Consider the following 27,271-nt stretch of genomic DNA (forward strand, 5'->3'; position numbering starts at 1 on the left):
CCCTTGGCAGGGACAGAGGTTGCCGTTTGCGAAGTTTACTCGAACCCTCTCCTAGGCAGGACTTACGGAGCAGTTGGGATGGGGGGATGTGGAACTCGTTCTTCACTGGCTGTCTCTTACCCCTGTGGAAGGAGCTCTGTGAGTTTTGTATATGTGTGCAGAATCTGTGTTGCCATCCAGGGGCCACCATCCAGCTGCTGTACCACCAAGAGTGGATCCTCTGCAGCCCAGAGCTGGGGAGGTTGGGATCTGCCGATGTTCATTGGCGGCATTGAGTCCACAGAGTGAGTCTTCTGTCCTCGGGAGCTGGGGGAGATGGCAGCTGTCACTTGGCTGCCAAGCCTGCTGGATCAGCTCTCCTGTAATCCATCCTGTACGAGCAAAGGAGACTGCTTGCTTCACCCACCATCCCGCTCAGACCCCCCCTATGTAGCCGGAGACGGGGGTAGGGGAACAGGTGCCGCCCAGCTGCTGCTAACCGCTCCTAGGCCTCCTGCCGCACGTTGCTGGGGAAACGAGAGCTGACGCTCATCCGCCGCTGTGACCGCCTGGCGTAGCTCTTTCACCCCAGGGAGCTGGAGCAGGTGGGAACTGCCCCTCGGCTGCTGAAACAGTCCTGTAAGACAGGGCTGTGGGAGAAGGGGGGCAGTCCCAGCCTTCCACTCTTCTTACCGACTTTCTGTAGATTTTGTTGAAACAATGCTTCTCAATTTCTTGGAAGCTCTTTGATCAATCTCCAGAGACTTTGAATGATTATCTGTTGGTCTTGACCAGCTTCATAGATGTCTATCTGGGAGAGAGGTTTCCCCAAGCTCCTCATACCATTCCAAGTCTGTGTATTTTGACTACAGTTTTATGCTGCCTGTGATATAAGGGATAACAGAGGGACGAAGTGGAGAAATGGTTACGTGTTGCTTGTTCCTTATGGGTGACAGCACCGTGTTTTCAATCCAGTTGATTCATCAGAATCCTTGGACAGTCCGGGTAGTTGTTTCACTTGCTGTTATTTCATTATAACAACAGGATAACTAGAGTCTATTCCTCTGTCATTCATTGAATTTACATGTGGAAGTGGGAACTGCATCCTGGCCATTAATCCTCGAGTTCTTAAAAGGAATAAAACTATCAAATTTTTGTATATTTACTATTATAAATTTAAGTAGATATTACTAACAAATAGTAAATAAATAATGTATTTAAAAGACATTAAAAAATTTCTCCTTCCTCTCTCTGCCCCTGGACTCTTGCCTGACCCTCTATTGAGCTTGCCTTATAATACGTATTTTAAATTAGGAATCTATTTTCTAAACATACAGTCATCTCTTCACAGGCAAGGAGCGTGTTTTAGTAATCATTTTGTCCCCTGCTGTGCCAAGCATCGACACTATTTGTTTGATGAATTCATTGAATTAAAGTAGATTAAACTACACTAAAAGTTCTACTCTAATGCACTAAGTGGGGTCCAGAAAATCCAGATGGTAAAATATGGGCTTACTTCACTGCCAGGTGAATGACAGGGCTGGGGCGGAGTTGTACCATGAGAAGGCAGTGAGCTCTGAAAGTCTGCCCTGAGGTCCAGATTCGCCCCAGTCCCAGCGGCGGTTTGCTGCCAGCTGTTGGCTGTTCTGTTTACTCATATCCGCGGGGAGAGGAGGAAGGGTAGCCCTCGCACTGCTGAGATGTTGGCGGCGCTGGCTCTAGGGCTCTCCTAATGGGTTTCGTCGGCCTGAGCTACAGAGTGGACTGAGAAATACCGGGAACGTGGGGCTGCCGGTCCCACGCGCCTCTCTCTAAACAGGAACCCGAACCTGTCCCCATTTGAGAAGGGGGGCCAGGTGAGGGGTGGGGCCAATGGCCAGTTACATCGTCTCCGATTTTCACGTTTTCACTGGGTGCACTGTTGTAGAGATTTACTGCTTGAAATGTAAACAAAAATGTGTTCACATCAGCAAAGCGTTATTCCTGGTTCGAGGTGGTTTTAAAACGACATTTGCCAAAATGGAATCCTTTGCACATCGACTTCAGTTACCATATTCTTTTCTCCGAGCACTTGTATAACTTTAATATGTATACGTGTACGTTTGTTTAAAGGTCTTTGAAGTGGTGGAACGTGTGGAAGAGTTAAGAAGGAAGTGGCCAGTAGCGTGGGGGAAGTTAGATGACGGCAGTATTGGTGTGGTGACTCCGTATGCCGACCAGGTGTTCAGGATACGCGCTGAACTTCGAAAAAAGAGATTATCTGATGTTAACGTCGAAAGGGTGCTAAATGTTCAAGGTAACTATTAATGGAAATGAATTAAGTTATTCAAATGGTTAGATCTTGAAGTGTGTGCACATTTGATTTTTAGTTTTCAAGATCTCTTTTCTGGACAAGCAATTATGTATTCATTTCATACCAAGTTCTTTAATGCCAAATTTGGCAATTCAAGGTCGAGCTCATTTACATGTTCGTTAAATTTCTATATCCAAATAAAAGAAGTATCAACAAATGGACTTCCTCCATGACTGTAACTGCAAATGTCTGTATGCTATAGCTGCAATCGCAGTAGCATACAACACCTATTGTTGTTATAATGTATCCGAGAACTAATTTGTTTATAAAGATTTTTAAAAACGTGTACCTGTCAAGCAAATTTTTAAAGGCATAGCTTGTTCTTCATCTAGATTTTCCTAAGTGAATAAAGCAACTCTTTTAAATTTTCATGTAATTAGTTGCTATGAAATTTGTGCATTTTAAGTAAGTGAAGCAACACTATAATGTGAGTGCCAGAAAAGCCCAGTACCATCTGAGGTTTCATGGTAATATACAATAATAAGAGTAATACAATTTCTAGATCATGGGGAAAAAAAATAACTCCAGTATACCACGCATTCAGATCACGCAGAATTTGGGTGTGCATTTTAGAAAGAATATTACTAATAAACTAGGAAGCGTCCAAAGACGACCTAGCATAGCTAGTGGTCTAGAAACTGCCCTGTGGAGTCAGAAATGGTTGAAAGAACTAGGATTGTTTGGCCTGGAGAAGAGAGAACTAAGAATTGACGCTAGAACTGTATTCGCATCTGTGGAGACTTGTCATAGAATGAGGGAAGAGATGTGTCGATGTAAGAAAGAACATGTACAAACTAGTCTCTCTCTAGGCTTCCTTATGGAATCAGTTCTTTTGGGTATATTTCCAGAAGTAGAGTTGCTGCATCATATGTTAGTTCTATGTTTAATTTTTTGAGGAACTGCCATGCTATTTTCTATAGTGTTTTACATACTATTTTATATTTCCACCTACAGTGAACAAGAGTTCCAGTTTCTCCACATTCTCATCAACACCTCTTATTTAGCAATAACATTTAAAAAATGAAATGCTTTTATTATATCAGTGGTTCAGAATAACAGTCCTCTTTTATTTTTAATTTTTTTTTGTTTTACAGGAAAGCAATTCAGAGTTTTGTTTCTTAGCACAGTACGTACAAGACATACTTGTAAACATAAACAGACACCAATTAAAAAGAAAGAGCAACTGCTGGAAGATTCCACAGAGGACTTAGATTATGGTTTTTTGTCTAACTATAAGCTTCTCAATACTGCCATCACAAGAGCGCAATCCCTGGTTGCCGTGGTGGGTGATCCCATTGCGCTGTGCTCTATTGGAAGATGCAGGTAATTATGTGTTAGTGTTTGAGACATTAAAGGGGGAAATGTAGAGTAATTTGCATCCCTATGCACATATTTATATGACCTCCTGGCTAATTAAAATCAAGTTTAGTCTTAACTAATACCCAGTGGGAACACAAAAATATATTGCTTTGAGCCTATTCATTATGTATGTAAAATTGTGTGTTCATTGAATCAGTCATCATTCATAAGATGTCTCCTGAGTGCCTACTGTGTTCTAAGTACTCTTCTAGCCACTGAGGATACATCAGTGAACAAAACAGACAAAAATCTCTGCCTTTGTGGGGCTTAACATTTTATTGGGGAGGAGAGGAAGACCGACGACAGTAAGCAAAATAAAAACACTTTGTAGTATTTTATGTGGTAAGTTCAATGGAAAAGAAATAGAACATCAAGGGGCATTAGAAGTGATGGGGTAGGGCGGGCGGTTTGTGATCTCACATGGTGTGTGTGGTCAGAGAAGGCCTCACTGAGAAGCTGACTCTGGAGTTGAGGGTTTGAGCTACGCAGGCTCCTGGGCTAAGAGTGCTCCGGGACAAGGGACTGACCAGTGCCAGGGTCCTGAAGGTGGTTTTGTGTGTGTGCGTTGTCTTTGGTGGAGACTGAATTTCATACCCATACTCCCCTTTTCTTTCCTTCATTATTGTTTTAGCTCGTTTTTGATGAGTTTCCTTCTCATTTTCTCTCAAGGCTTCTCAATGCAAATCTTTGTGTCTGGTTAATCCAGAGGATCTTAAAATTAGGGGGTTAAAAAGGGTTGTTATTTGCCTTTGGAAAGAACTGTTACTATTCCTTAGATTGTAGTCATAAGGAATGTTAAAATATCAACATAAATAAAAAATTTCTCTTTGTACACTTATGATTTATACTAGTTAATAGGAATTTTAATTGTATGAAGCCAGTAAGACTTGGCCTATGCAGTGTTGAAAAACTATGTTACAAAAAAACATTTACAAAAAAACAGTTGAACAGAAATTTAGAATATTCTTTATGAAAAAGAAAGAAATACACGAGGGATTACTTTAAATTTTTAAAGTATTCTAGTACCTGTCAGAGTGAGTTCAGAAAAACAGAAAGAGGTACCGATGGTCTCAGATACGCCTTGGGTAGTTATTTCTTCGTGATATGTTAAAGTAGACAAGGTTGTTAGGAAGTGGCCTGTTGAAACCAAGTTTTCTGTTGCAATATAGATATAGCAGCATTTTATTATCTGTTTTCCTGTCTCAGCAGGAAAAAAGTATTCTATGGCAAAGGAGACAATTTGGGACCTTTAAGAATAAGCTGCATACATTAGAGTTTAAGATTCCAAAAGAAGTTAATATACTTTATAGGGGAAAGCCATTAACAAATGAATCACGTGGAGTTTAATTTATGGTTACATTCTGAAGAATAACCTTTTATTTTTAAGGAAATAAAACTTGAATGGTCCATGATTTGTTTATATATAGCTAAACAATTCTATTGTAAAATATCTTTAATTTCTTATTTAAAAAATAGATTTCCATTAATTTTTAGCCACTAATGACAAAAAGTTGGGGAAGGAACTATATTAATTCCAAGATACCAATGAATAAAACTAAGTCTATTAATTTGGCTTCCCTCCTGAGAAGTTCACTTTAGTTACTTTCCTATTCATTGCAAATATATTTGGTTAGAATATTGCTGTGGTAGTTTACCATTTTTGTTTATATTTACCATTTGATAAATGTGAGAGCACATACAGTTTGATTAGAATTTTATTAGATTAAAACATGTAAAATAGGCTGGCATGTATTAAAAGCAACTAGAAACTGTTGTGGGAATAAATAGGTATAACAGTAGTCTTGAGTGACATTACTTTTTGGACAGTCTTTATAAATAACCCCAAACATTTACCAACATGCGTATTTTTTAAAACCATTACCCCTTTCCATAGAGGTATGTTATACTGTGAATTACATGAGATCAACATTTTTCACCCCTTCTCTGACATAAGTCGTTATTTTCTCAGAGCAAATAGGTGAATGATTCTTCCTGAGGCCATGCTATCAGAATGATCCAGGGCTAATTTTTAACTTGAAGCCAGGTCTACTGGTTGCTTATTTCTTACTACTCAGCTGGAGTGTGTCAAGTACCTCAAATTAATTTATAAGCTAAGTAAAATATTTTCAGAGAGGTCAATACATTGTGTAGGGAGAGAAAATCATGTGACCCACAGCTGAATGGGAATGCTGATAATCTGTGTTATTTGGACAATTTAATCAGCTCTAACCCAGGAGCTGATAGTTGAGGCTATGGATATTTATGCTATACTCTTTCCAATTTCATTAGAAATTAAATTAATCTCATAATACAAGTAAACCTGGAGGACATAATGTGATTCTTAGGTACTATACTAATGAAGGCGTGAATTCTTTGTATCAATAGTTTGAGTTAATCAGGATGTCTCCCTCCCTTGCTCATTTGATATTTATAAAAAACTAATATGATATTTCCAAATATTGATCAAGTTTTCAAGGAATAATTACTGTGTATACTATACCAGTTTAGAAGGCAACCAGTTATATAATCTTTTTTGTTGTAAAGGATTTTTAAACAGAATTTTCCTGTTAACCCTAAGTGAATGGAAGGAACTTTCCCTTCTCCCACTCGCCAAACAAACAAATATTAATGTAGTAGCTGCTGTTTATTGACAGCTTTCTCTTTGCCAGTTGCTAGGTCAAGTGCTTTTTACACTTTGCCTCGTTCATTCATCCTAATAACCCGGTAATGTGGGTATTTTATTTGCATTTTAAATGGGCAGCCTGATGTAGAGTTTAAATTACTGCCCAGGACCACATAGCTACTAAGAGTCTCACTCAAACAGATATCAGATTGACCTCACTGGGTTACCCTGCCTTTCCGAGGAAGCGAGGCATGTGCGTGGATAAATCTACACTGAGTGAGGAGAGGTGATTGCGGGGGCGGGGGGGGGGGGAGGAGGCGGGGCATGTTCATGCGTTTTTCCAAACCAGAGAGTTTGGAAGAGATCTCCCTTTGAACCGAATTTCTTCATTAGCGAATTCCACCTGCTCAGTGAGATATAAACCTATTTCACACGTGTAGAGGTGTGTGTATGTGCACACACACCCTCTCTCTCTATGACCTGAGGACACCAAGTGATTTTTCAATGTTTTATCAGCGATCCTAGAAGCAAGGTTAGCATGAAAATGAAAGCAGACTTTGGGTTCATGCGGTGATTGAAAGTAAGGTTTTGTCTTCTGAAAGTAACACTTACATCACAACGTAGAGACACACTTGGGTTTTCTAACCAACATTACTAGAAAAAAATATTAACATGTTAACATTTTAGGGAGGCCCTGAGAATTGGTGAAGCCTTTAAATAATCATAGTGGTGAATTCTTCAGTCTGAGTGTTGTTGAAATTCTCAAGTGATCTTCCAGTTACGTGTTCTGAAATGCCTCATAATGCCATGTGTAGTATTTCATTAAAGAATTGAGTTCAAGGATAGTGTGAAATGGTCTTTGAAAGAGCCTTCACAAAGAGAGAAAAAAGGAATATTTTTGGCTTTAAGAATTTTTGAAGGAAAGAATACATTTCTCTGAAAGTTTAAAAGTGAGAAATAAAAGTCTTAGTGATAAAGTATAATAATAATAATAACACTGTTGGTGCCGTGTTTTACACATGAGGAAACTGAGGTATGAAGAGAGGTTAAATAACTTGCCCAACGTTACAGGGCTGCTGAATGACAGAGCCGTGACTGAAGCCCAGGCAGCCTAGTTCTGGAATCCACGTGCTTGACCATTTTGCTCTTCCCTGGGGCTATCAAAAGACAAGTGAGATTTAAGATAGAAATTCCAGGTTGCTTTTGGAATTCGTTGAACTTGATTAGCTTATAGCAAGTGTTTAGTGTTACTTCTGAAACGACTCCTTTAACTCGAAGGCTGTTTCCTTGAGATCCCTGGGATCTTGTAGATGAAAACTGTCACCAAGCTACCAGCTTCTTGTGACGTGTGAGGTTGTTTAAAGGTTCTGCTTAACTCGATGTTACTTCAGTGCAGTTGAGGTCAGTAAGAGCCGTATAGGGACAGGGTATGGAGCTTAAAAAGGAGCTTGAGATAGAGCAAGTTCTAGCATTTTGGTTATGTAAGCTGGAAATGAAAATATGTTATAATAAATTAAAATTAAAAACTGGGCTGTAGTAAAGTCAATCCATTCTCTCCTCATTTTGCTGTGTCTTGAAGTTCACACGAATATGAAATGCCACTCTATGAAATTGTTACTTTATCAACTAGACCAAAAAAACTTCCTTTTTAATACAGGATGTAGTAGAATTGTATTGATCATATAAATACAGTTGAATATTTAGGGGTTCTTTATCAAAAGGGTAGGGAAGTTTTTGGATTTTAGATCCTGAGTGCTAAGTTGAAGGTAGTCTTTCCTTAGCTGTCAGACTATGAGAAAAAAAACTTGATTCCTATGGAAGGTTCTTAAGAATAAAAATAAAGGGCAGCTTTCAGTGTGCATTTTTCTTAGCAACACACACTTCCTGTAGCTGAATGAGTATCTTGTTAGCCTTTATGTCTTATTGTTGGAAATACATATTTAATATTTTATAGCATTTTTACCTTTCCTATTGTTGACATGGAGGCCTGAAATTTTTTCTGGACCCATTTCTTACACCCATCTTTAAAAAATTAGAAAAGATGGTAGAAAGCATATGTAAGAGAAACATAGTTTGAAATGAAAATCTGCAAAGTTTTATGAATATGTTAATAACTCCATTCCCATATTCATATACTAACTTTTATAATATAAACCTTTTTATTTATGCTTCTTGAAGCCGTCGTGATTACCTGCTGTCCACCTGGACACAAGGGTGCCAACTTGGGAAGAAACCATATCACATGTCTTTTATAGCATAATAAAACATTATTTGAACCTCATACTAAAGATAGGTATGCATATTTATAATAGTCATTTAAAATCCTAAAACTTCTTATATGTTATCTTTTGTAATATATAATATTTTTAATATTTGGAGATCAATTTTCAAAACTTTAGGAACAACAGTGTACAACTGGATTAATTTTGAATGTATTTTTCTCCTTTAGTGTTTATTAATTTGATTAGGAGATAAATAATCATCATTAAAATTAGCATTCCAGGGCTTCCCTGGTGGCGCAGTGGTTAAGAATCCGCCTGCCAATGCAGGGGACACGGGTTCAAGCCCTGGTCCAGGAAGATCCCACATGCCACGGAGCAACTAAGCCCGTGCGCCACAACTACTGAAGCCTGCGCTCTAGAGCCCGTGAGCCACAACTACTGAGCCCGCATGCCACAACTACTCAAGCCTGTGCGCCACAGCTGCTGAGCCTGCGCTCTGGAGCCCGCGAGCCACAACTATTGAGCCCGCGTGCCGCAACTACTGAAGCCCGCACGCCTAGAGCCCGTGCTCCACAGCAAGAGAAGCCACTGCAGTGAGAAGCCCGCGCACCACAACGAAGAGTAGCCCCTGCTCGCCGCAACTAGAGAAAGCCTGCGCACAGCAACAAAGACCCCGTGCAGCCAAAAATAAATAAATAAATATATTTATTTAAAAAAAAAATATTAGCATTCCAACTTCCTGTGTTTTTCATAATTTAATTCTTTTAACTTAGTCAATTAATGTTATGAGCTTTGCTGTGACAAGCGTCAGTTAATTAAAAGAAAAATATAGGAATAACTGGTTATTTCTTAAGTTCCTTATGAGACTTATTTACTCTGTGGTTCAGATTTATGTCTGAATTGGCTTTTCTTAGTCACCCAGCACCAGGCTACTTTGGCCCCATAATTCAAATCTGTGTGTGTGTGTGTGTGTGTGTGTGTGTGTGTGTGTGTGTGTCTGTATGTATATAATATATATATATGCATACATACAAATGTGTATATGGTGAGTATGCCTGGAAGTACACATCTTTGATAAAATGAGTTATCAAGTTTGAGATCCTTGCTTACTGTGTGGATAACAAAATCCGTCATTCCAAATTAGTGTGCGTAGTCGAGCACTGACCATGTTACTCTCATCGACCAGCCAGAATTAATGGAGAGCAGAGTTTGTATGCTCCGCAGTACTAGACATGACTGTAGTTTCAGAATCAAACTTCTGAAGTCTTGTGATCTGGTGGGAAGATTATACCTGAATCATAGATGAATACTGGGCCTGAGGATTTGGGGTTGGGGTGGGGGAATTCGAAATTATCTTTAGTTGCTTTTAGTCATTTCTGTGATCTCGTCCACTGAAATTATAAACTGATCTTCTAAATCTTTTCTGTAGGAAATTTTGGGAGCGGTTTATTGCCCTGTGTCATGAAAATAATAGCCTACATGGAATCACTTTTGAACAGATCAAAGCTCAGCTAGAGGCTTTAGAACTAAAGAAGACGTATGTGTTGAATCCACTGGCACCTGAATTTATCCCCCGGGCTCTAAGAGTGCAGCACACGGGAAATACCAACCGATTGCAGCAATCACCCCCCAAGGTAAAGCCTGTCAGTGAAATTGAAGAGGTTAAAGAGAGAGAACAGTGCAGAGACGTCAGAGCTTTCTTGGGCTGCAGGTTACTTTACGTGTTGGAATTGAAGGTTACGTTTGACGGCAAGCAGTTTCTGCAAGGAACTCGTCCAGTGTGGACATTAAGTGAAAATACAGTGTGGTGTTTAGCCGTGCTGCTTAATGGCATAATCATCCTCAAAAAGTTTTCAAGGGGACTTCCCTGCGGTCCATGGGTAAGACTTCACCTTCCAATGCAGGGGGTGCAGGTTTGATCCCTGGTCGGGGAGCTAAGATCCCACATGCCTCGCAGCCAAAAAAACCAAAACATAAAAAAGCAGAAGCAATATTGTAACAAATTCAATAAAGACTTTAAAAATGGTCCACATCAAAAAAATCTTAAAAAAAAAAAAAAAAGTTTTCAGGTACCTGATTAGGTCTGGTGCCCTTGGTATAATATAACCTCCCGGTCCTCTCTACTGATAGACTTATTTTAGCAAGATGTGAATAAAACAAAGCCGTTTAAAAGACGGCCACACATATTACAAGTATGCTCTTACAGAATATTATATAGCATGCTGTTATAGCATATTTTTTTACAAGGAATAATATAATAATAGCAATATCCGTATAAAGAAAATAGTTCTGACCTCTTGTTGATGACCAAGTCAGGTGGTTTTTGGCACAGTGAGAAAACGTGGCTGGCTGCTTGAGGGTTACTTTAATCCACTTGGACCCGTGTTTGCTGTGTGAGAAGTAGTCCAGCCATCGGGATGGGATGGGGGGAATCAAGGCCCCCATGTCTGCTTTTGAACGATAGTTATTTTGGGCAGAAACAGCTGGTTTATTTGCTAGATTGCCTGAAAAAAAAAATGCTTGCACTTAACATCTAGAAAAGAAAGTTATGAGAGTGGCATGTTTAGTATTTGTTCTGGTTTGTGGGTGTATTTATAGTCATCAGCATGATATTAAACTTATTGACATGAATTAAGAGAGTATGCCAGTTTGGGGCTTCATTTTTAAAATGTAAAGCTTAATGTGTAAGAAATAGTTATTGGTTTAATAGCCTGAAGATCTTTTTTAGCTGAGTAAGTATTAAACTGAGACGAGAACTGCTTTCTGTTTTAATGTACTGTTGTCTGAGTTTAATAAAAATGGACCTGATATACAATAATGCTTTAGTGACTTGGAATTAAGCAGATTAAGCATTTTGCATAACTGAATCCTCTAGATTTCTAAAGTTTAAACTATTGATAAATTAATAATCAACTTATTTATCAAATAGTTAAGTTTCTTCTATGTGACAGCTGTTATGGTAGGTAGTAGAGAAGCAAATTAGCCCCAGTCTTCTTGTGGCAGACGTTGGAGGGTAACGGTCAGAGGAAGTACCACTCCACCACAGTGGAGATTCAGGGTAATTTCACCGAGTGGATGGAGTGAGTGGGAGATTGGGGAGACTGTCAGAAACTAGAACAGAAGCTCCCTTAGGGCAGAGATTTTTGCCTGTATTATTTGCTGCTCTAGCCTCTGTGCCTAGAACAACATCTGGCTTATCACAGGTGCTTAGAAGTATTTTTAAGATTAATGAGTGAAGCTTAACAAAGAGCTCATACGAAAAGCAAGAGTTGTGAGAGAGCAGGCTCTCCAGGGAACAGCAAGTAGCTTAAAGTAGGTGAAGAGTGGGAACCCAGTTAGTAACTTTTAAATTTTATTGTTTTTTATTTAAATGTTTCAGAGACATTATACCTTTTGCACATTCTTAAATACAGTAACTACAATAAACTTTTTACTTAATTGATCAATGTTAGCATCAATTAATGTACCACAGATGCAGCTAGATTCAAGCCATCATATCAAATGTGTACTGACCCTAAGCAAGATCCTGTGATTTGCTTTTTGTTTTTATTTTAAAGGTAAAGAAAATATATGTTGAATCCACTTGCTTTTCCAACACTATAAACTCCCCGAAGACAAAAATCCTATTCTGTATACTTCCTAGGGCCCCTAGTGCCTAGCCCCACTCTGCACATAGTGGGTGCTCAGTAAGTATCTGATAAGTGAATAATGGTTATGATGCATCCAGGAGAGTGTAGTGGGGCTTTCTTCTTTCAATAGGAAGACTGTGTAATTAAAGACCATAGCAGCCATCTCCCCAATTTTCTCTTTTTAACTTTTTGGGAAGTTTTCTTCACTGATCCAGTAGATATCATCTGTTATTTCACTGTCACTAACACAGAGGTTCACTCAGTTGTTTATATACCTGGTTATTTAAAGTTCTTTATATCATATATAATAATAATAATTTTAGGTAACTAAGTTATAGTGAGCCACAGGTTACTTTTGTCATCATCTCTCCCTTCACGCCCCAGTACTGTATTTTACTTCTATTAAATTGTTTTGAGGATTGAATTTGTACTGGAGTCTTTTTTTATCCAACTTTCTATTGTAGAAAATTTCAAATATATTGAATTCCCTATCATCCAGCTTCATTAACTATCAATTTATCCTTGATCTTGTTTCAGCTATCAGCCCACCACTCCACCACCGCATATACGCACTGGAGAATTTTGAAACAAATTCCAGATGGTTTATTTCGTATGCTAGAGTCTTGTGATGAAGGGGAATTTACTTCCTTGCAAGAAAAGCATATGCTGTTTCTGAAAATGGGATACTAAGCCATATAATTTCCCCCCAAGTTTCCTTAATGTTTAACTTTTAATGCAATTCTGTGCATAAGAAATATTAAAAACTAGTGAGGTTAATGTTAGCCTAAGACTTAAAATCCCAGTAAGATTTAATGTAGACAGAATCATCGGAAGGCTGGATGATGGTTAAACGTGCTCCAGGACCTGCTCCCTCAGGACTGTCTGGCAGCAAAGCCTACCCCGAGCTCTTGACCAATCGAATGGCTTTACTCTCCTCACTACGGTGTAGGTTCTCCGGTCAGGGTTAGTGAAGGTACAGATCTTAGGGGATCCAGGAGCAGGTGGTCCTAGCTAAGCCTCATTGCCCCACTCTCCAGGCATCATTTATTTGTAGGAAGGCATCTGTTTCACGGGCGCCTACAGAATCAGCACGTAGGAAAACAGTTTGCTTGTCTTCAGTCTGCTTACTCCTGGGCACGTGCTGGGAACAGTGTTCAGAAACTTTGCGAGGATGGGACAGATTCATTTGTACATACTGTAAAAACTATTCAGAGGATAGATAATATTCAGAAATGGGTCCTCTGAGAAGACCATAGCATTGTTTTATAGATCTTAGTTTGTGAATTGTTCTTCACTGTCTGTCTCCAGCTGCTTATGTTGTGTCTCGGTGTCCAGACATCAGAAGACGTGTCAGACTTCTGTGGCTCCGTAGCCCCAGTGCCCAGCCGGGGGTGGACATGTCGTGGCCCTCGTAAACATTTGTTGAATAGAATAAATGGAAAATGATGAAAGAATGAGTGAATGAAAAAATAAATACTTGAATGAATAAATGGTTGAGTAAAAAAAATGGTCCTCAAAAAACAGATGATGTGAACTACATTTGCTTATAAGCTTTCTACCAAAGGTGTACATACTTTCTGAGGTTTATTAGCAGAAGTTTGGAATTATCATTATGGAATGACTTTTCTACATAGTTAGCTCTAGCTTACTGCTGCATTGTTATTTTGTTATATGCTACCAAACACTGTATGTTTTGTATAGACCAAGCACACTTATTGCTCTACAGTTGCATGTGAAGTCTAAATATGCTAGAGGAGTTTTCCCTTATTGAACTGTACAGGGTGCTGAATTATGCTTGCAGATATGCCACTGTCTTTTTGTGAGAGGCCCCAAGTTGCTTTTTTCCCCCCATTCGTTCAACAGTATTCATTGAGCCAGGCGATGTTCTAAGCTCAGGGAATCAACAATGACCTAAACAGATGAAGTCCTAGGTGTTCAGGGCCTTTTATACTTTATATGCAACAGCTCCGTCAACAGAGTCATCATGACAGCACGGTGATGCAGATGTTCCCTTTCCAAGTTTCTTTTTCGCTTAGTTTATCACACAGCACCCGGAGTGCTGGTGTCTATTGTCTGGCATGCTTCCAGCTTTACAGTGCAGGGTCAATCCAGGCTGTGGTTATTCTTTGTATTGGTTTCCTATTGCTGTTGTAACAAATTAGCACAAACCTGGTGACTTGAAACGACACCCATTTATTATCTCACATTTCTTTGAGTCAGATGTCCAGGTTTTTGTTGGTTTCTTGGCTCCAGGTCTCACAAGGCCAGGATCAAGGTGTTGGTCGAGTGGGCTCTTATCTGGAGGCTCTGGGAGGGCTCTGCTTCTCAGGTCATGCAGGTTGTCGGCAGAATCCAGTCCTTGTGGTTGTAAGGACTGAGGTCCCTGTTTCCTTGCTGGCTGTCAGCTGGGAGCCGTTCTTAGCTTCTGGAGGCTTCTTTCCAGCTCTCGCACGTGGCCCTACCTCTCAGAGCTGTCAACGGTGCATTGAAGCCTTCTCTCTCTCGGCGTCTCTGACTTCCCCTTCGACCACTTGTATCTCTTCCTTCCTTTTCTGCCGCATCTCTGACTGAGCTGGAGAGGTGTCTCTGCTTGTAGGGCTCATGTGATTAGATTGGATCGCCCCAGATAATCCAGGATAATCCTCCTATTTTAAGTCTTTAGTTATATCTGCAGAGCCCCTTTTGCCACATGACATGACAGCTCATGGGTTCCCGGGAGTAGGGTGTGTGTGTCTCCGGGGGGCTGTTGTGCCTTCCACACTGACCCAGCGACAGCGTTTTCTCCACCTGATACACAGCCGCCCCTGGTTGACGAGTCCACAGAGGCTAAGAAGTCTAAATGGTTTGTTAGCCTCCTGGAACGGTCTTATCTCTGCTGTGCCACTGCTCTCCTTTCTTCTGTCGGCGCATCTGCCTCTGGCTGCCCTTGCGGTCACGTCTCATTGCTTACGCTTCTCGTCTTCCACCTGTTGCTGCCGTCCCTGCTGTCTGCCATTTTCTCCTTTCCTCTGCCTGCTTTTCTTTTCACTTCTCTATTCCTCAGAAGCTTGTTTTTGTGTGTTTTTTTTGTTTAATAGCTAACGACAATCGCTGTGAACATTCTCTTCTGGTTAATGGACCAACTCTGATTCTTTCTTGACTATTTTTCTTCTGACTTTTGAAGAGTTAGAGCTTAGCTGCCCTTGCCTCCCCGTCGCTAACCAGCTGACCATAAGCCTCTGGTGTTTAGTGCTAACCTGAATATTTAAAGTTGCTGACGGATGGGGAGATAAGTGAAGCGTCACTGTACCTTTGCTTTGGTCAAGAACAAATTCTTCTTCTTGCTGTAGACATTATCCCCCCACTTAAGCTTTCAGATGTAATGTACAAATAAAAAATGTACGTGGTCGAAGGGTAAGTTGTATAATGTGCTACTTGTGTTGTGTAATGGCTTTGTGTGTTACTTTTAACCAATGAAAAGAGAAAAAACATTTTTAAAGTCTAGAAACTCAGAACCATATGTTTCTTCACGTATTTCTGCCCCGAAGTCATCATTTTTAATGGTAGACTAGCATGCCATTGTATGAATCTGCCATTGCTTATTTAATAAATGTTCTACTGATGGACATTTAGGTTCCTGGAGGTGCAATTATTGGGTTAAAGCATGTGTACATTTCTGATGCTTTTGACATCCACATTGCTTTCTAGAAAATTTGTACATTCTCTTAAGCAGATTATGACACTGTGCATTGTCCTGTTCCTTCAGTAAATTTTACAGTTTAAGATGCCATGAATCATACTCAAAATATCATAAACCCCAAAGCATATTTACATTCATGTTATTATTTTAAAGGTTCTCATCCTCAAGAGTTGAAGATTGATATTTTTCCCTTGAAAACGGCTTTTACACTTTATCATTTAATTCATAGAAAATTTATAGAGAAGCTGCAAAGGAACAGAATTTAGGTTTCAGTCATATTGATGCATATTTCTTTTTATAAAAAAATTAATTTAAAAAGAAAAAAGAATTTTAGATACCCTTAATTTGAAGTTGAGGAAACTTGAGGCCTAGCACCATGACTTAATGTTTTTATTTTATTTTATTTTATTTTATTTTATTTATTTTTGGCTGTGTTGGGTCTTCGTTGCTGCGCACAGGCTTTCTCTAGTTGCGGCGAGCGGGGGCTACTCTTCATTGTGGTGCACGGGCTTCTCCTTGCGGTGGCTTCTCTTGTTGCAGAGGACAGGCTCTAGGCGCGCGGGCTGCGGTAGTTGCGGTGCGTGGGCTCAGTAGTTGTGGCTCATGGGCTTAGTTGCTCTGCGGCATGTGGGATCTTCCCAGACCAGGGATCGAACCCATGTCCCCTGCATTGGCAGGTGGATTCTAAGCCACTGCACCACCAGGGGGGTCCCTGACTTAATGTTTAAAAAGAAGGTTGGCTCAAAGGCATCTAACGGTTATTAATTACAGACTCACAGTCTTTAAATTTTAATTGTTGCTATATACATTTATTTTGCATGGGATGAGGAAAATGGTTATTGTTCTTTAATATTAGGTGTGTTTAAATTATTATACGTTTGTGTTTTTCTGTAAAGGGGAAAAGCCTCCATCATATCCAGAATGATCATTTCCAGAATGATGGAATTGGTAAGTGGAAAAATTAGCCCTATGAAAACTTGCTTTTATGATGTAAGACATTTATTCCAAATTTCATCATTTAGAAAGAGGAGGATGGAGAGGGACACACACACACACACACACACACACACACACACACACACACACTCTAACACTTTGAAGCTCATGTAACTCTTTTATTCAACACATCTGTTCTTGTGAATGCTTTGATATGTCATTTCTGAAAAGGGGTGATTTTGTAGGTACCAAGGTACATATATAGAAGTTTTGAGGATGAACATTTAAGCCTCCTATGCAACGTAAGTTTTTGGAACATATTTATATCCTACAAATGTTGGTTATACAAATTTTCAAGATGAAGTTTATTTACGTGATTTAAAATGTTGCAGAATTATGCTTTTAAAACAATAATTGCTTAACTGTTTTGTATGTGGCTGTGTTACAGCTGCAACTCAAAACTTTATTCTGAAGAATTGTTTACGTTTTCTAGTGTCAGAAGAATGTTTACTGTATGGTTTTCTCTCTTGAAGGACACATCTCCAGCTCCTTGCAAGACATTTAAAATTATGCTAGTTTTTAAAAGGAATACTTTGTATATCTCAAGCTAATTTTAGGGAATATGGTAAAATGATTGTTTTTTTAATATACTCTACTCTTTCACGCTGATAACTCTTTGAATATAAGATACCTTATGGCAAAGCTGGGGAACGTGTTTTGCTGTTGCGTGATTTTAATTATTTTTGTCTACGTGAATATGTACAGCTATTGAGTGCATCCTTTCTCTGTTTGTTTTTCAGTTCAGCCCAATCCTTCTGTACTTATTGGCAATCCTATTAGAGCATATACTCCTCCACCTCCTCTTGGACCTCACCCAAATTTGGGGAAATCTCCAAGCCCTGTTCAAAGAATAGATCCTCACACGGGGACAAGTATTCTTTATGTACCTGCTGTCTATGGAGGGAATGTAGTTATGTCCGTGCCTTTACCTGTAAGTAGATGTTTAAGATACTCTCTATTGAATTAGATAAAATAGGCTTCACTAAATTAGTGGCTATCTCAAATAGTGTTCTACTAATCTCTCTCTTTTTTTTTTTTTTTTTTGGTTTTCAGTGTCTGTAAGCTTCTTTCAAAGCAGCTCTTATGACCAAAGAAATGTGAACTGTTGCTTAAAATTTGTTACTATATTGTCAGTGGCTATGAAGAAATCTGTAAATTGGGTGTTTTGATTGAGAAGCCTTTGTATTGTCTTAAATATTTTTACTGGGGAAAATTGGGCTAAAAGTTAACAGAGCTAGTAAATTGGACTCTTGTTTTCTAAAGTGATGTTTTATTTTATCTTTTGCTTTTTCATTCTTATATAATTCACCAACCCTAAGAAAATACAGTTCTTTGGAGGAAGGAAAAAGGTTTGGATTAGCCTAGCTCCCTTGGATCTAAATTTATCTGAGAAATTCCACACCTTATGAAACCCTGCTGGTACTTAAAAACATTATTAAATCATTTCTAAGACTATAGATTTTTAGAGGGCTTCCATCTTATGTTAAAACTCATTTTTCTTTTCTTTAAGATTTTTGAGTATTTTGGTAATTAAAAAAATTTGCTGTTTACTAATCTTTCCAAATTCAGGAATTTTAGCCTAGAAAATATTTCTTTCATTTAAGATAAGTACTGCAGTTTCAGGTAGAGGTGATCATTGTCAAGGATCTTTGGCACCCCTGCCTACACCCCCAAAATGCAAAAACGCCTAGCTGCCAACGTTTTTCAGCCATCTTGGTCATGATGGTTCACAATCCCGGCAGCCAATGAGAATAACTGTCAATAAGAAATATGTCATTTATGTCGACTCCCCATAGACTTTCCATTTTAGCTGAGTTATTTCTTCCCAGACAGCCTGGCAACATTATACATCATCTGCTTTAAATAGTAAGTCCCTTGGGATTTATATTTCATTTTACTAGGTCAAAGAGACTTTTAAAGATTTCTAAGAGTCTGAATTTAACAGTTGTATTATAATAAAATAATAAGGGTGGTAGCTCAGATGTCATTGTGTTTATTCTTTTTATATTAATATGCAGAGATTATATATTTTGACACAGCTAAAGAAATTTTCTGTTTCTGTGGTTTAATTAATCAAAAGCATTAATTAAATTAATGACCTGTTGGAATTTTGCCTACACTAAGTGAACATTAAATGATTTGGTTATTCATATAAAATAGTAATACATATTTTTTGAGTTGAGACTCCTTAGACTGAATTTTTTCTTAAATTTTTTCCCTGTTCTCTTATTCAAGTTTATTAAACTATATATCTATGCAGTTATGACTTTAAAAGACAGTTTTCATGGTAATCAGTGACATATATGCATTCATATTGAGGGAAAATGATTCAAGACTATAAAATGATTTGATGCCTCAAGGAATAATTACCAGTTTTAAGTCCTTGATTTCTTCCTAACCTAGTGTGTAAGGGAAATGGTCAATTTTCCCTTACATACTAAAGATTCAAGGAGTTTTTTTTTTTTGGTTTTTTTTTTTTTGCCAGTTGAGATATAGCAGTCATTCTACCAATTGTTACTATTAGCATTCATTTTGTAGTTATTCATTTTGATAAAATTAACATCTCTGTGTGTGTTTGCTCTTTCCTAATTAATAGCACTATAGCAGTTTGCCTTTCAAAATGTACTGAAAGGAATTATTCTATTTCTTATAATAACCTAGGTACCATGGACAGGATACCAGGGTAGGTTTGCAGTTGATCCTCGAATCATTACTCACCAGGCAGCAATGGCCTACAATATGAACCTCTTACAGACACACGGGCGGGGGTCTCCTATACCTTATGGCCTTGGGCATCACCCACCTGTCAGCATAGGGCAGACGCAAAACCAGCATCAGGAGAAGGATCAACATGAGCAGAGTCGAAACGGTGAGTCGCTTTGCTGTTCTCGTGTCCCTAAATTGATGGTGTGCCAAGTTGTGTCAACATACGAGGTTCCTTTAACAGTGTGGTTGTCAACTCGTTCATAGATTATAACCCTTTTGGAGGAGGGATCTGATGTAAACACTATGGATCCTCTCTCCAGAAGATAGGGTATGTGCACAGACACAAAATTTACATGTAACCTACCACTTAGGATTGATGGTACCAATTTCCTGGAAAAATGTTAATAGTTAGATTTTTTTTAAATGGTAGTCATTTAAAATTGAGACAGAAAACCCTCTCCTGTGAAACATTTTTGTTGACCCAAAATATTTTTGTAGCATACTAAACATTAATGCTACTGTGGCAATAGTTTATTCTCATGCAAATCGTAGTCTCTTGTCTACTAGAATTATAAATAAGGAACAATTACCCTGTGTAATTTTTAAAGTCAGGTTTATTGAGGTATAATTTATATAGAGTAAAATTCACCCTTTTAGAATGTAGTTTGTTGTATTTTGACAAATCTACAGAGCTGTTCACCACCACCAGTATCAAGATTCAGGGTGTTTACATTTCAAAAAACTCCCTCATGTCCCTTTGCAGTCACTTTCTTCCTCCAGCCCCAGCCCTGGGCAACCACTGATCTGATTTTTGTGCCTATACTTTGGTCTTTTCTCTAGTTTGTCATATAAATGGAATCATAGTGTCTGGCTTCATTCACTTAGCTTAATGCTTTGGAGATTTATTTGTGTTGTCTGTGTCAGTTGTTTGTTCCTTTTTGCTGTTGATTAGTATTCCCTTATATGGATGAACCACAGTGTTTTTTTAATCTCTCCATCAGTTGTTTTTATCTATCCTTAATTATTTCTAATTTTTGGCTCTTATGAGTAAAGCTGCTGTGAACATATGTATTGAACATATTTTCATTTCTCTTGGGTAAATACCCAGGATTGAGCTTGTTGAGCACATTTGTTAACTTTGTAAGAAACTGCCATACTGTTTTCCAAAGTGGCCAAACCATTTTTCATTTCTAGTACGTGTGAGATTTCCAGTTGCTCCGCATTCTCGTTAGTACTTGGTATTGTCAGTCTTTTTAATTTTACCCTTGCTTATGGGTATCTGATAGTATCTGATTGTTGTATTAATTTGCATATTCCTAATGACTAATGATGTTGAGTATCTTTTCATTGGGCTAATTTGCCACCTGTATATCTTTGATGAAGTGTCTATTTGTATCTTTTGTCCACTTTTTTACTGGTTTGTCTTACGAAGTTATAAGAGTTCTTTATACATTCTGGATACAAATCTTTAATTAGATATATGTTTTGAAAATATTTTCTCCCAGGATATGGCTTGCCTTTTGATTTTCTTAACAGTATCTTTCAAAGAATAAAAGTTTCCATTTTTGATGAAGTCCAGTTTATCCAATTTTTTCTTCTTTGGGTCATGTTTTTGGTGTTATGTCAAGTTTTTTTCGCCTAATCCAAGATCACAAAGATCTTCTGTGTTTTTTTCTAGACGTTTCATAGTTTTAGCTCTTATATTAGGTCTCCTTTGAGTTAATTTTTATATGTGGTGTGAGGTAAGAATTGAAGGGTTTTTTTGTTCTCATTTTGTTTTGTTTTTGCATATATGTATGTTCAGTTGTTCTAACACCGTTTGTTGAAAGTACTCTCCTTCCTGCATTAAGATGAGTTGGTGCCTTTGTTGAAAATCAGTTTACTGCCTATGTGAAGTCTGTATCATCTTCTATTGATGCATATGTTTGTTCATGCCACATATACTGTCTTGATTACTGTAGCTTCATAAAAGTCTTCAAATCAGGTAGTATGAGTCCTCCAACTTTGTTCTTCTTTTTCAAAATTGTGTATTCCAGGTCCTTTGCATTTCCACATACATTTTAGAATCAGCTTGTGAGTTTCTACAAAAAAAAGCCTGCTGGGATTTTGATTGGGATTGTGTGGAATCTGTAGGTCAATTTGGGGGAGAGCTGACATCTTAATATTTAGTCTTCTGTTATATGAACGCGGTGTCTCTCTCTTCTTTAAGGTCTTTACTTTCAGCCTTTTTTAAAAAAAAGTTTTCAGAATACAACTCTTGCACTTATTTTGTTAAGGTGAAAGCTTAGATTAATAGAGGTATCTTAGTGTTAGAATTTTCCTCCTCAGTAGTGCATCCCACAAAATTCCAGTGTTCTATTTTTATTTCATTCAGTTCAGTACACTTTCTAGTTTCTCTTAAAATTAGATCCATGGATTATTTAGAAAGGTGACTTTGGGTGAGTTATTGGGGATTTTCTAAGAATTTTTCTGTTAACTGATTCCTAGTTTTAATTCCATTGTGGTAAGGGAACATATTTTGCATGACTTGAATCCTTTTGAATTTATTGAGATTTGTTTTATGGCTCAGGATACGGTCTGTCTTTATAAACGTTCCATGTACATTTGGGAAGAATGGAGTGCTCTAGTGCTGTAGGTCAAGTTGGTTGATACGATTGTTCAAGTCTACTTTATCTTTGCTGATTTTCTGTCTACATTGAAAAAAAAAGAATATTGAGAGAGGAATATTGAATTCTCCAAATATAATTGGTATTTATCTATTTTTCCTTTAAGTTTTAAATTTTAATTTAATTAATTTATTTTTTATACAGCAGGTTCTTATTAGTCATCAATTTTATACACATCAGTATATACATGTCAATCCCAATCGCCCAATTCATCACACCATCATCCCCCACCGCCACTTTCCCCCCTTGGTGTCCATACGTTTGTTCTCTACATCTGTGTCTCTACTTCTGCCCTGCAAACCGGTTCATCTGTACCATTTTTCTACATTCCACATATATGCGTTAATATACGATATTTGTTTTTCTCTTTCTGACTTATTTCACTCTTTATGACAGTCTCTAGATCCATCCACGTCTCTATCAATGACCCAATTTCATTCCTTTTTATGGCTGAGTAATATTCCATTGCATACATGTACTACATCTTCTTCATCCATTCGTCTGTCAATGGTCATTTAGGTTGCTTCCATGACCTGGCTATTGTTAATAGTGCTGCAGTGAACATTGGGGTGCATGTGTTTTTTTGAATTATGGTTTTCTCTGGGTATATGCTCAGTAGTGGGATTGCTGGGTCATATGGTAATTCTATTTTTAGTTTTTTAAGGAACCTCCATACTGTTCTCCATAGTGGCTGTATCAGTTTGCATTCCCACTAACAGTGCGAGAGGGTTCCCTTTTCTCCACACCCTCTCCAGCATTTGTGGTTTGTAGATTTTCTGATGAGGCCCATTCTAACTGGTGTGAGGTGATACCTCATTGTAGTTTTGATTTGCATTTCTCTAATAATTAGTGATGTTGAGCAGCTTTTCATGTGCTTCTTGGCCATCTGTGTGTCTTCTTTGGAGAAATGTCTATTTAGGTCTTCTGCCCGTTTCTTGATCGGGTTGTTTGTTTTTTTAATATTGAGCTGCATGAGCTGTTTATATATTTTGGAGATTAATCCTTTGTCTGTTGATTCGTTTGCAAGTATTTTCTCCCATTCTGAGGGTTGTCTTTTCGTCTTGTTTGTAGTTTCCTTTGCTGTTCAAAAGCTTTTAAGTTTCATTAGGTCCCATTTTTTAATTTTCGTTTTTATTTCCATTACTTTAGGAGGTAGATCAAAAAAGATCTTGCTGTGATTTATGTCAAAGAGTGTTCTGCCTATGTTTTCCTCTAAGAGTTTTATAGTGTCTGGTCTTACATTTAGGTCTCTAATCCATTTTGAGTTAAGTTTTGTGTATGGTGGCAGGGAGTGTTCTAATTTCATTCTTTTACATGTAGCTCTCCCGTTTTCCCAGCACCACTTATTGAAGAGACTGTCTTTTCTCCATTGTATATCCTTGCCTCCTTTGTCATAGATTAGTTGACCATAGGTGTGTGGGTTTATCTCTGGGCTTTCTATCCTGTTCCATTGATACGTATTTCTGGTTTTGTGCCAGTACCATACTGTCTTGATTACTTACTGTAGCTTTGTAGTATAGTCCGAAGTCAGGGAGTCTGATTCCTCCAGCTCTGTTTTTTTACCTCAAGACTGCTTTGGCTATTCAGGGTCTTTTGTGTCTCCCTACAAATCTTAAGACTTTTTGTTCTAGTTCTGTAAAAAATGCCACTGGTAATTTGATAGGGATTGCATTGAATCTGTAGATTGCTTTGGGTAGTATAGTCATTTTTACAATATCGATTCTTCCAACCCAAGAACATGGTATATCTCTCCATCTGTTTGTGTCATCTTTGATTTCTTTCATCAGTGTCTTACCGTTTTCTGAGTACAGGTCTTTTACCTCCTTAGGTAGGTTTATTCCTAGGTATTTTGTTCTTTTTGTTGCAATGGTGAATGGGATTGTTCCCTTAATTTCTCTTTCTCATCTTTTGTTGTTAGTGTATAGGAATGCAAGAGATTTCTGTGCATTAATTTTGTATCCTGCAACTTTACCAAATTCATTGATTAGCTCTAGTAGTTTTCTGGTGGCATCTTTAGGATTCTCTATGTATAGTATCATGTCATCTGCAAACAGTGACAGTTTTACTTCTTCTTTTGCAATTTGTATTCCTTTTATTTCTTTTTCTTCTCTGATTGCCGTGGCTAGCACTTCTAAAATGATGTTGAATAATAGTGGCGAGGGTGGACATCCTTGTCATGTCCATGATCTTAGAGGAAATGCTTTCAGTTTTTCACCATTGAGAATGATGTTTGCTGTGGGTTTGTCGTATATGGCCTTTATTATGTTGAGGTAGGTTCCCTCTATGCCCACTTTCTGGAGAGTTTTTATCATAAATATGTGTTGAATTTTGTCGAAAGCTTTTTCTGCATCTATTGAGATGATCATACGGTTTTTATTCTTCAGTTTGTTAATATGGTGTATCACATTGGTTGATTTGTGTATACTGAAGAATCCTTGCATCCCTGGGATAAATCCCACTTGATCATGGTGTATGATCCTTTTAATGTGTTGTTGGATTCTGTTTGCTAGTATTTTGTTGAGGATTTTTGCATCTGTATTCATCAGTGATATTGGTCTGTAATTTTCTTCTCTTGTAGTATCTCTGTCTGGTTTTGGTATCAGGATGATGGTGGCCTCGTAGAATGAGTTTGGGAGTGTTCCTTCCTCTGCAGTTTTTTGGAAGAGTTTGAGAAGGATGGGTGTTAGCTCTTCTCTAAATGTTTGATAGAATTCACCTGTGAAGCCATCTGGTCCTGGACTTTTGTTTGTTGGAAGATTTTTAATCACAGTTTCCATTTCATTACTTGCTTGTGATTGGTCTGTTCATATTTTCCATTTCTTCCTGATTCAGTCTTGGAAGGTTATACCTTGCTAAGAATTTGTCCATTTCTTCTGGCATAGAGTTGCTTGTAGTAGTCTCTTATGATGCTTTATATTTCTCCGGTGTCCGTTGTAACTTCTCCTTTTTCATTTCTAATTTCACTGATTTGTGTCCTCTCCCTCGTTTTCTTGTTGAGTCTGGCTAAAGGTTTATCAGTTTTGTTTATCTTCCCAGAGAACCGCTTTTTAGTTTTATTGATCTGTGCTATAGTTTTCTTTGTTTCTATTTCACTTATTTCTGCTCTGATCTTTATGATTTCTTTCCTTCTACTAACTTTGGGTTTTGTTTGTTCTTCTTTTTCTAGTTCCTTTAGGTGTAAGGTTAGATTGTTTATTTGAGATTTTTCTTGTTTCTTGAGGTAGGCTTGTATTGCTATAAACTTCCCTCTTAGAACTGCTTTTGCTGCATCCCATAGGTTTTGGATCGTTGTGTTTTCATTGTCATTTGTCTTTAGGTATTTTTTTGATTTCCTCTTTGATTTCTTCAGTGGTCTCTTGGTTATTTAGTAACGTATTGTTTAGCCTCCATGTGTTTGTGTTTTTTACATTTTTTTTCCCTGTAATTGATTTCTAATCTCATGGCGTTGTGGTCGGAAAAGATGCTTGATATGATTTCAATTTTCTTAAATTTACCGAGGCTTGATTTGCGACCCAAGGTGTGATCTATCCTGGAGAATGTTCCGTGTGCACGTGAGAAGAAAGTGTAATCTGCTGTTTTTGGATGGAATGTCCTATAAGTATCAATTAAATCTGTCTGGTCTATTGTGTCATTTAAAGCTTGTGTTTCCTTATTCATTTTCTGTCTGGATGATCTGTCCATTGGTGTAAGTGAAGTGTTAACGTCCCTCACTATTACTGTTTTACTGTCGATTTCCTCTTTTATACCTGTTAGCAGTTGCCTTATGTATTGAGGTGCTCCCATGTTGGGTGCATATATATTTATAATTGTTATATCTTCTTCTTGGATTGATCCCTTGATCATTATGTAGTGTCCTTCCTTGTCTCTTGTAACATTCTTTATTTAAAGTCTATTTTATCTGGTATGAATATTGCTACTCCAGCTTTCTTTTGATTTCCATTTGCATGGAATATCCTTTTCCATCCCCTCCCTTTCAGTCTGTATGTGTCCCTAGGTCTGAAGTGAGTCTCTTGTAGACAGCATATATATGGGTCTTGCTCCTGTATCTATTCAGCGAACCTGTGTCTTTTGGTTGGAGCATTTAATCCATTCACGTTTAAGGTAATTATCAATGTATATGTTCCTATTACCATTTTCTTTTTTTTTTTTTTTTTTTTCATTTTCTTAATTGTTATGGGTTTGTTTTTGTAGGTCCTTTTCTTCTCTTGTGTTTCCCCCTTAGAGAAGTTCCTTTAGCATTTGTTGTAGAGCTGGTTTGGTGGTGCTGAATTCTCTTAGCTTTTGCTTGTCTATAAAGCTTTTGATTTCTCCGTCAAATCTGAATGAGATCCTTGCCGGGTAGAGTAATCTTGGTTGTAGGTTCTTCCCTTTCATCACTTTAAATATATTGTGCCACTCCCTTCTGGCTTGTAGAGTTTCTGCTGAGAAATCAGCTGTTAACCTTATGGGAGTTCCCTTGTATGTTATTTGTCGTTTTTCCCTTGTTGCTTTCAATAATTTTTCTTTGTCTTTAATTTTTGTCAGTTTGATTACTATGTATCTCGTTGTGTTTCTCCTTGGGTTTATCCTGCCTGGGACTCTTTGCACTTCCTGGACTTGGGTGGCTATTTCCTTTACCATGTTAGGGAAGTTTTCGACTATAATCTCTTCAGATGTTTTTTCGGGTCCTTTGTCACTCTCTTCTCCTCCTGGGACCCCTATAATGCGAATGTTGTTGCATTTAATGTTGTCCCAGAGGTCTCTTTGGCTGTCTTCATTTCTTTTCATTCTTTTTTTCTTTATTCTCTTGCATGGCAGTGAATTCCACCATTCTGTCTCCCAGGTCACTTATCCGTTCTTCTGCCTCAGTTATTCTGCTATTGATTCCTTCTAGTGGATTTTTCATTTCAGTTATTGTATTGTTCATCTCTGCTTCTTTGTTCTTTAATTCTTCTAGGTGTTCTTTAATTCTTCTAGGTCTTTGTTAAACATTTCTTGCATCTTCTTGATCTTTGCCTCCATTCTTTTTCCGAGGTCCTGGATCATCTTCACTATCGCTATTCTGAATTCTTTTTCTGGA

At 38.0% G+C, this 27,271-nt stretch overlaps 1 protein-coding gene across 6 annotated transcripts in view; it reads left to right on the forward strand.

Annotated features, from left to right (window-relative positions):
* HELZ (helicase with zinc finger) overlaps window positions 1-27,271 on the forward strand; it is a 156,404-nt gene that overhangs the window by 85,013 nt on the left and 44,120 nt on the right. For all 6 annotated transcript variants that reach the window (XM_036835893.1, XM_036835892.1, XM_036835896.1 and 3 more), the window contains 6 exons: window positions 2,092-2,275; window positions 3,427-3,655; window positions 9,966-10,170; window positions 16,741-16,792; window positions 17,581-17,771; window positions 19,502-19,709. In XM_036835893.1, coding sequence (XP_036691788.1) covers window positions 2,092-2,275; window positions 3,427-3,655; window positions 9,966-10,170; window positions 16,741-16,792; window positions 17,581-17,771; window positions 19,502-19,709 — 1,069 coding nt within the window. The remainder of the gene's footprint in view (window positions 1-2,091; window positions 2,276-3,426; window positions 3,656-9,965; window positions 10,171-16,740; window positions 16,793-17,580; window positions 17,772-19,501; window positions 19,710-27,271) is intronic.

This window comes from Balaenoptera musculus, chromosome 20, assembly GCF_009873245.2.
Source record: "Balaenoptera musculus isolate JJ_BM4_2016_0621 chromosome 20, mBalMus1.pri.v3, whole genome shotgun sequence".
Classification (NCBI taxonomy): domain Eukaryota; kingdom Metazoa; phylum Chordata; class Mammalia; order Artiodactyla; family Balaenopteridae; genus Balaenoptera; species Balaenoptera musculus.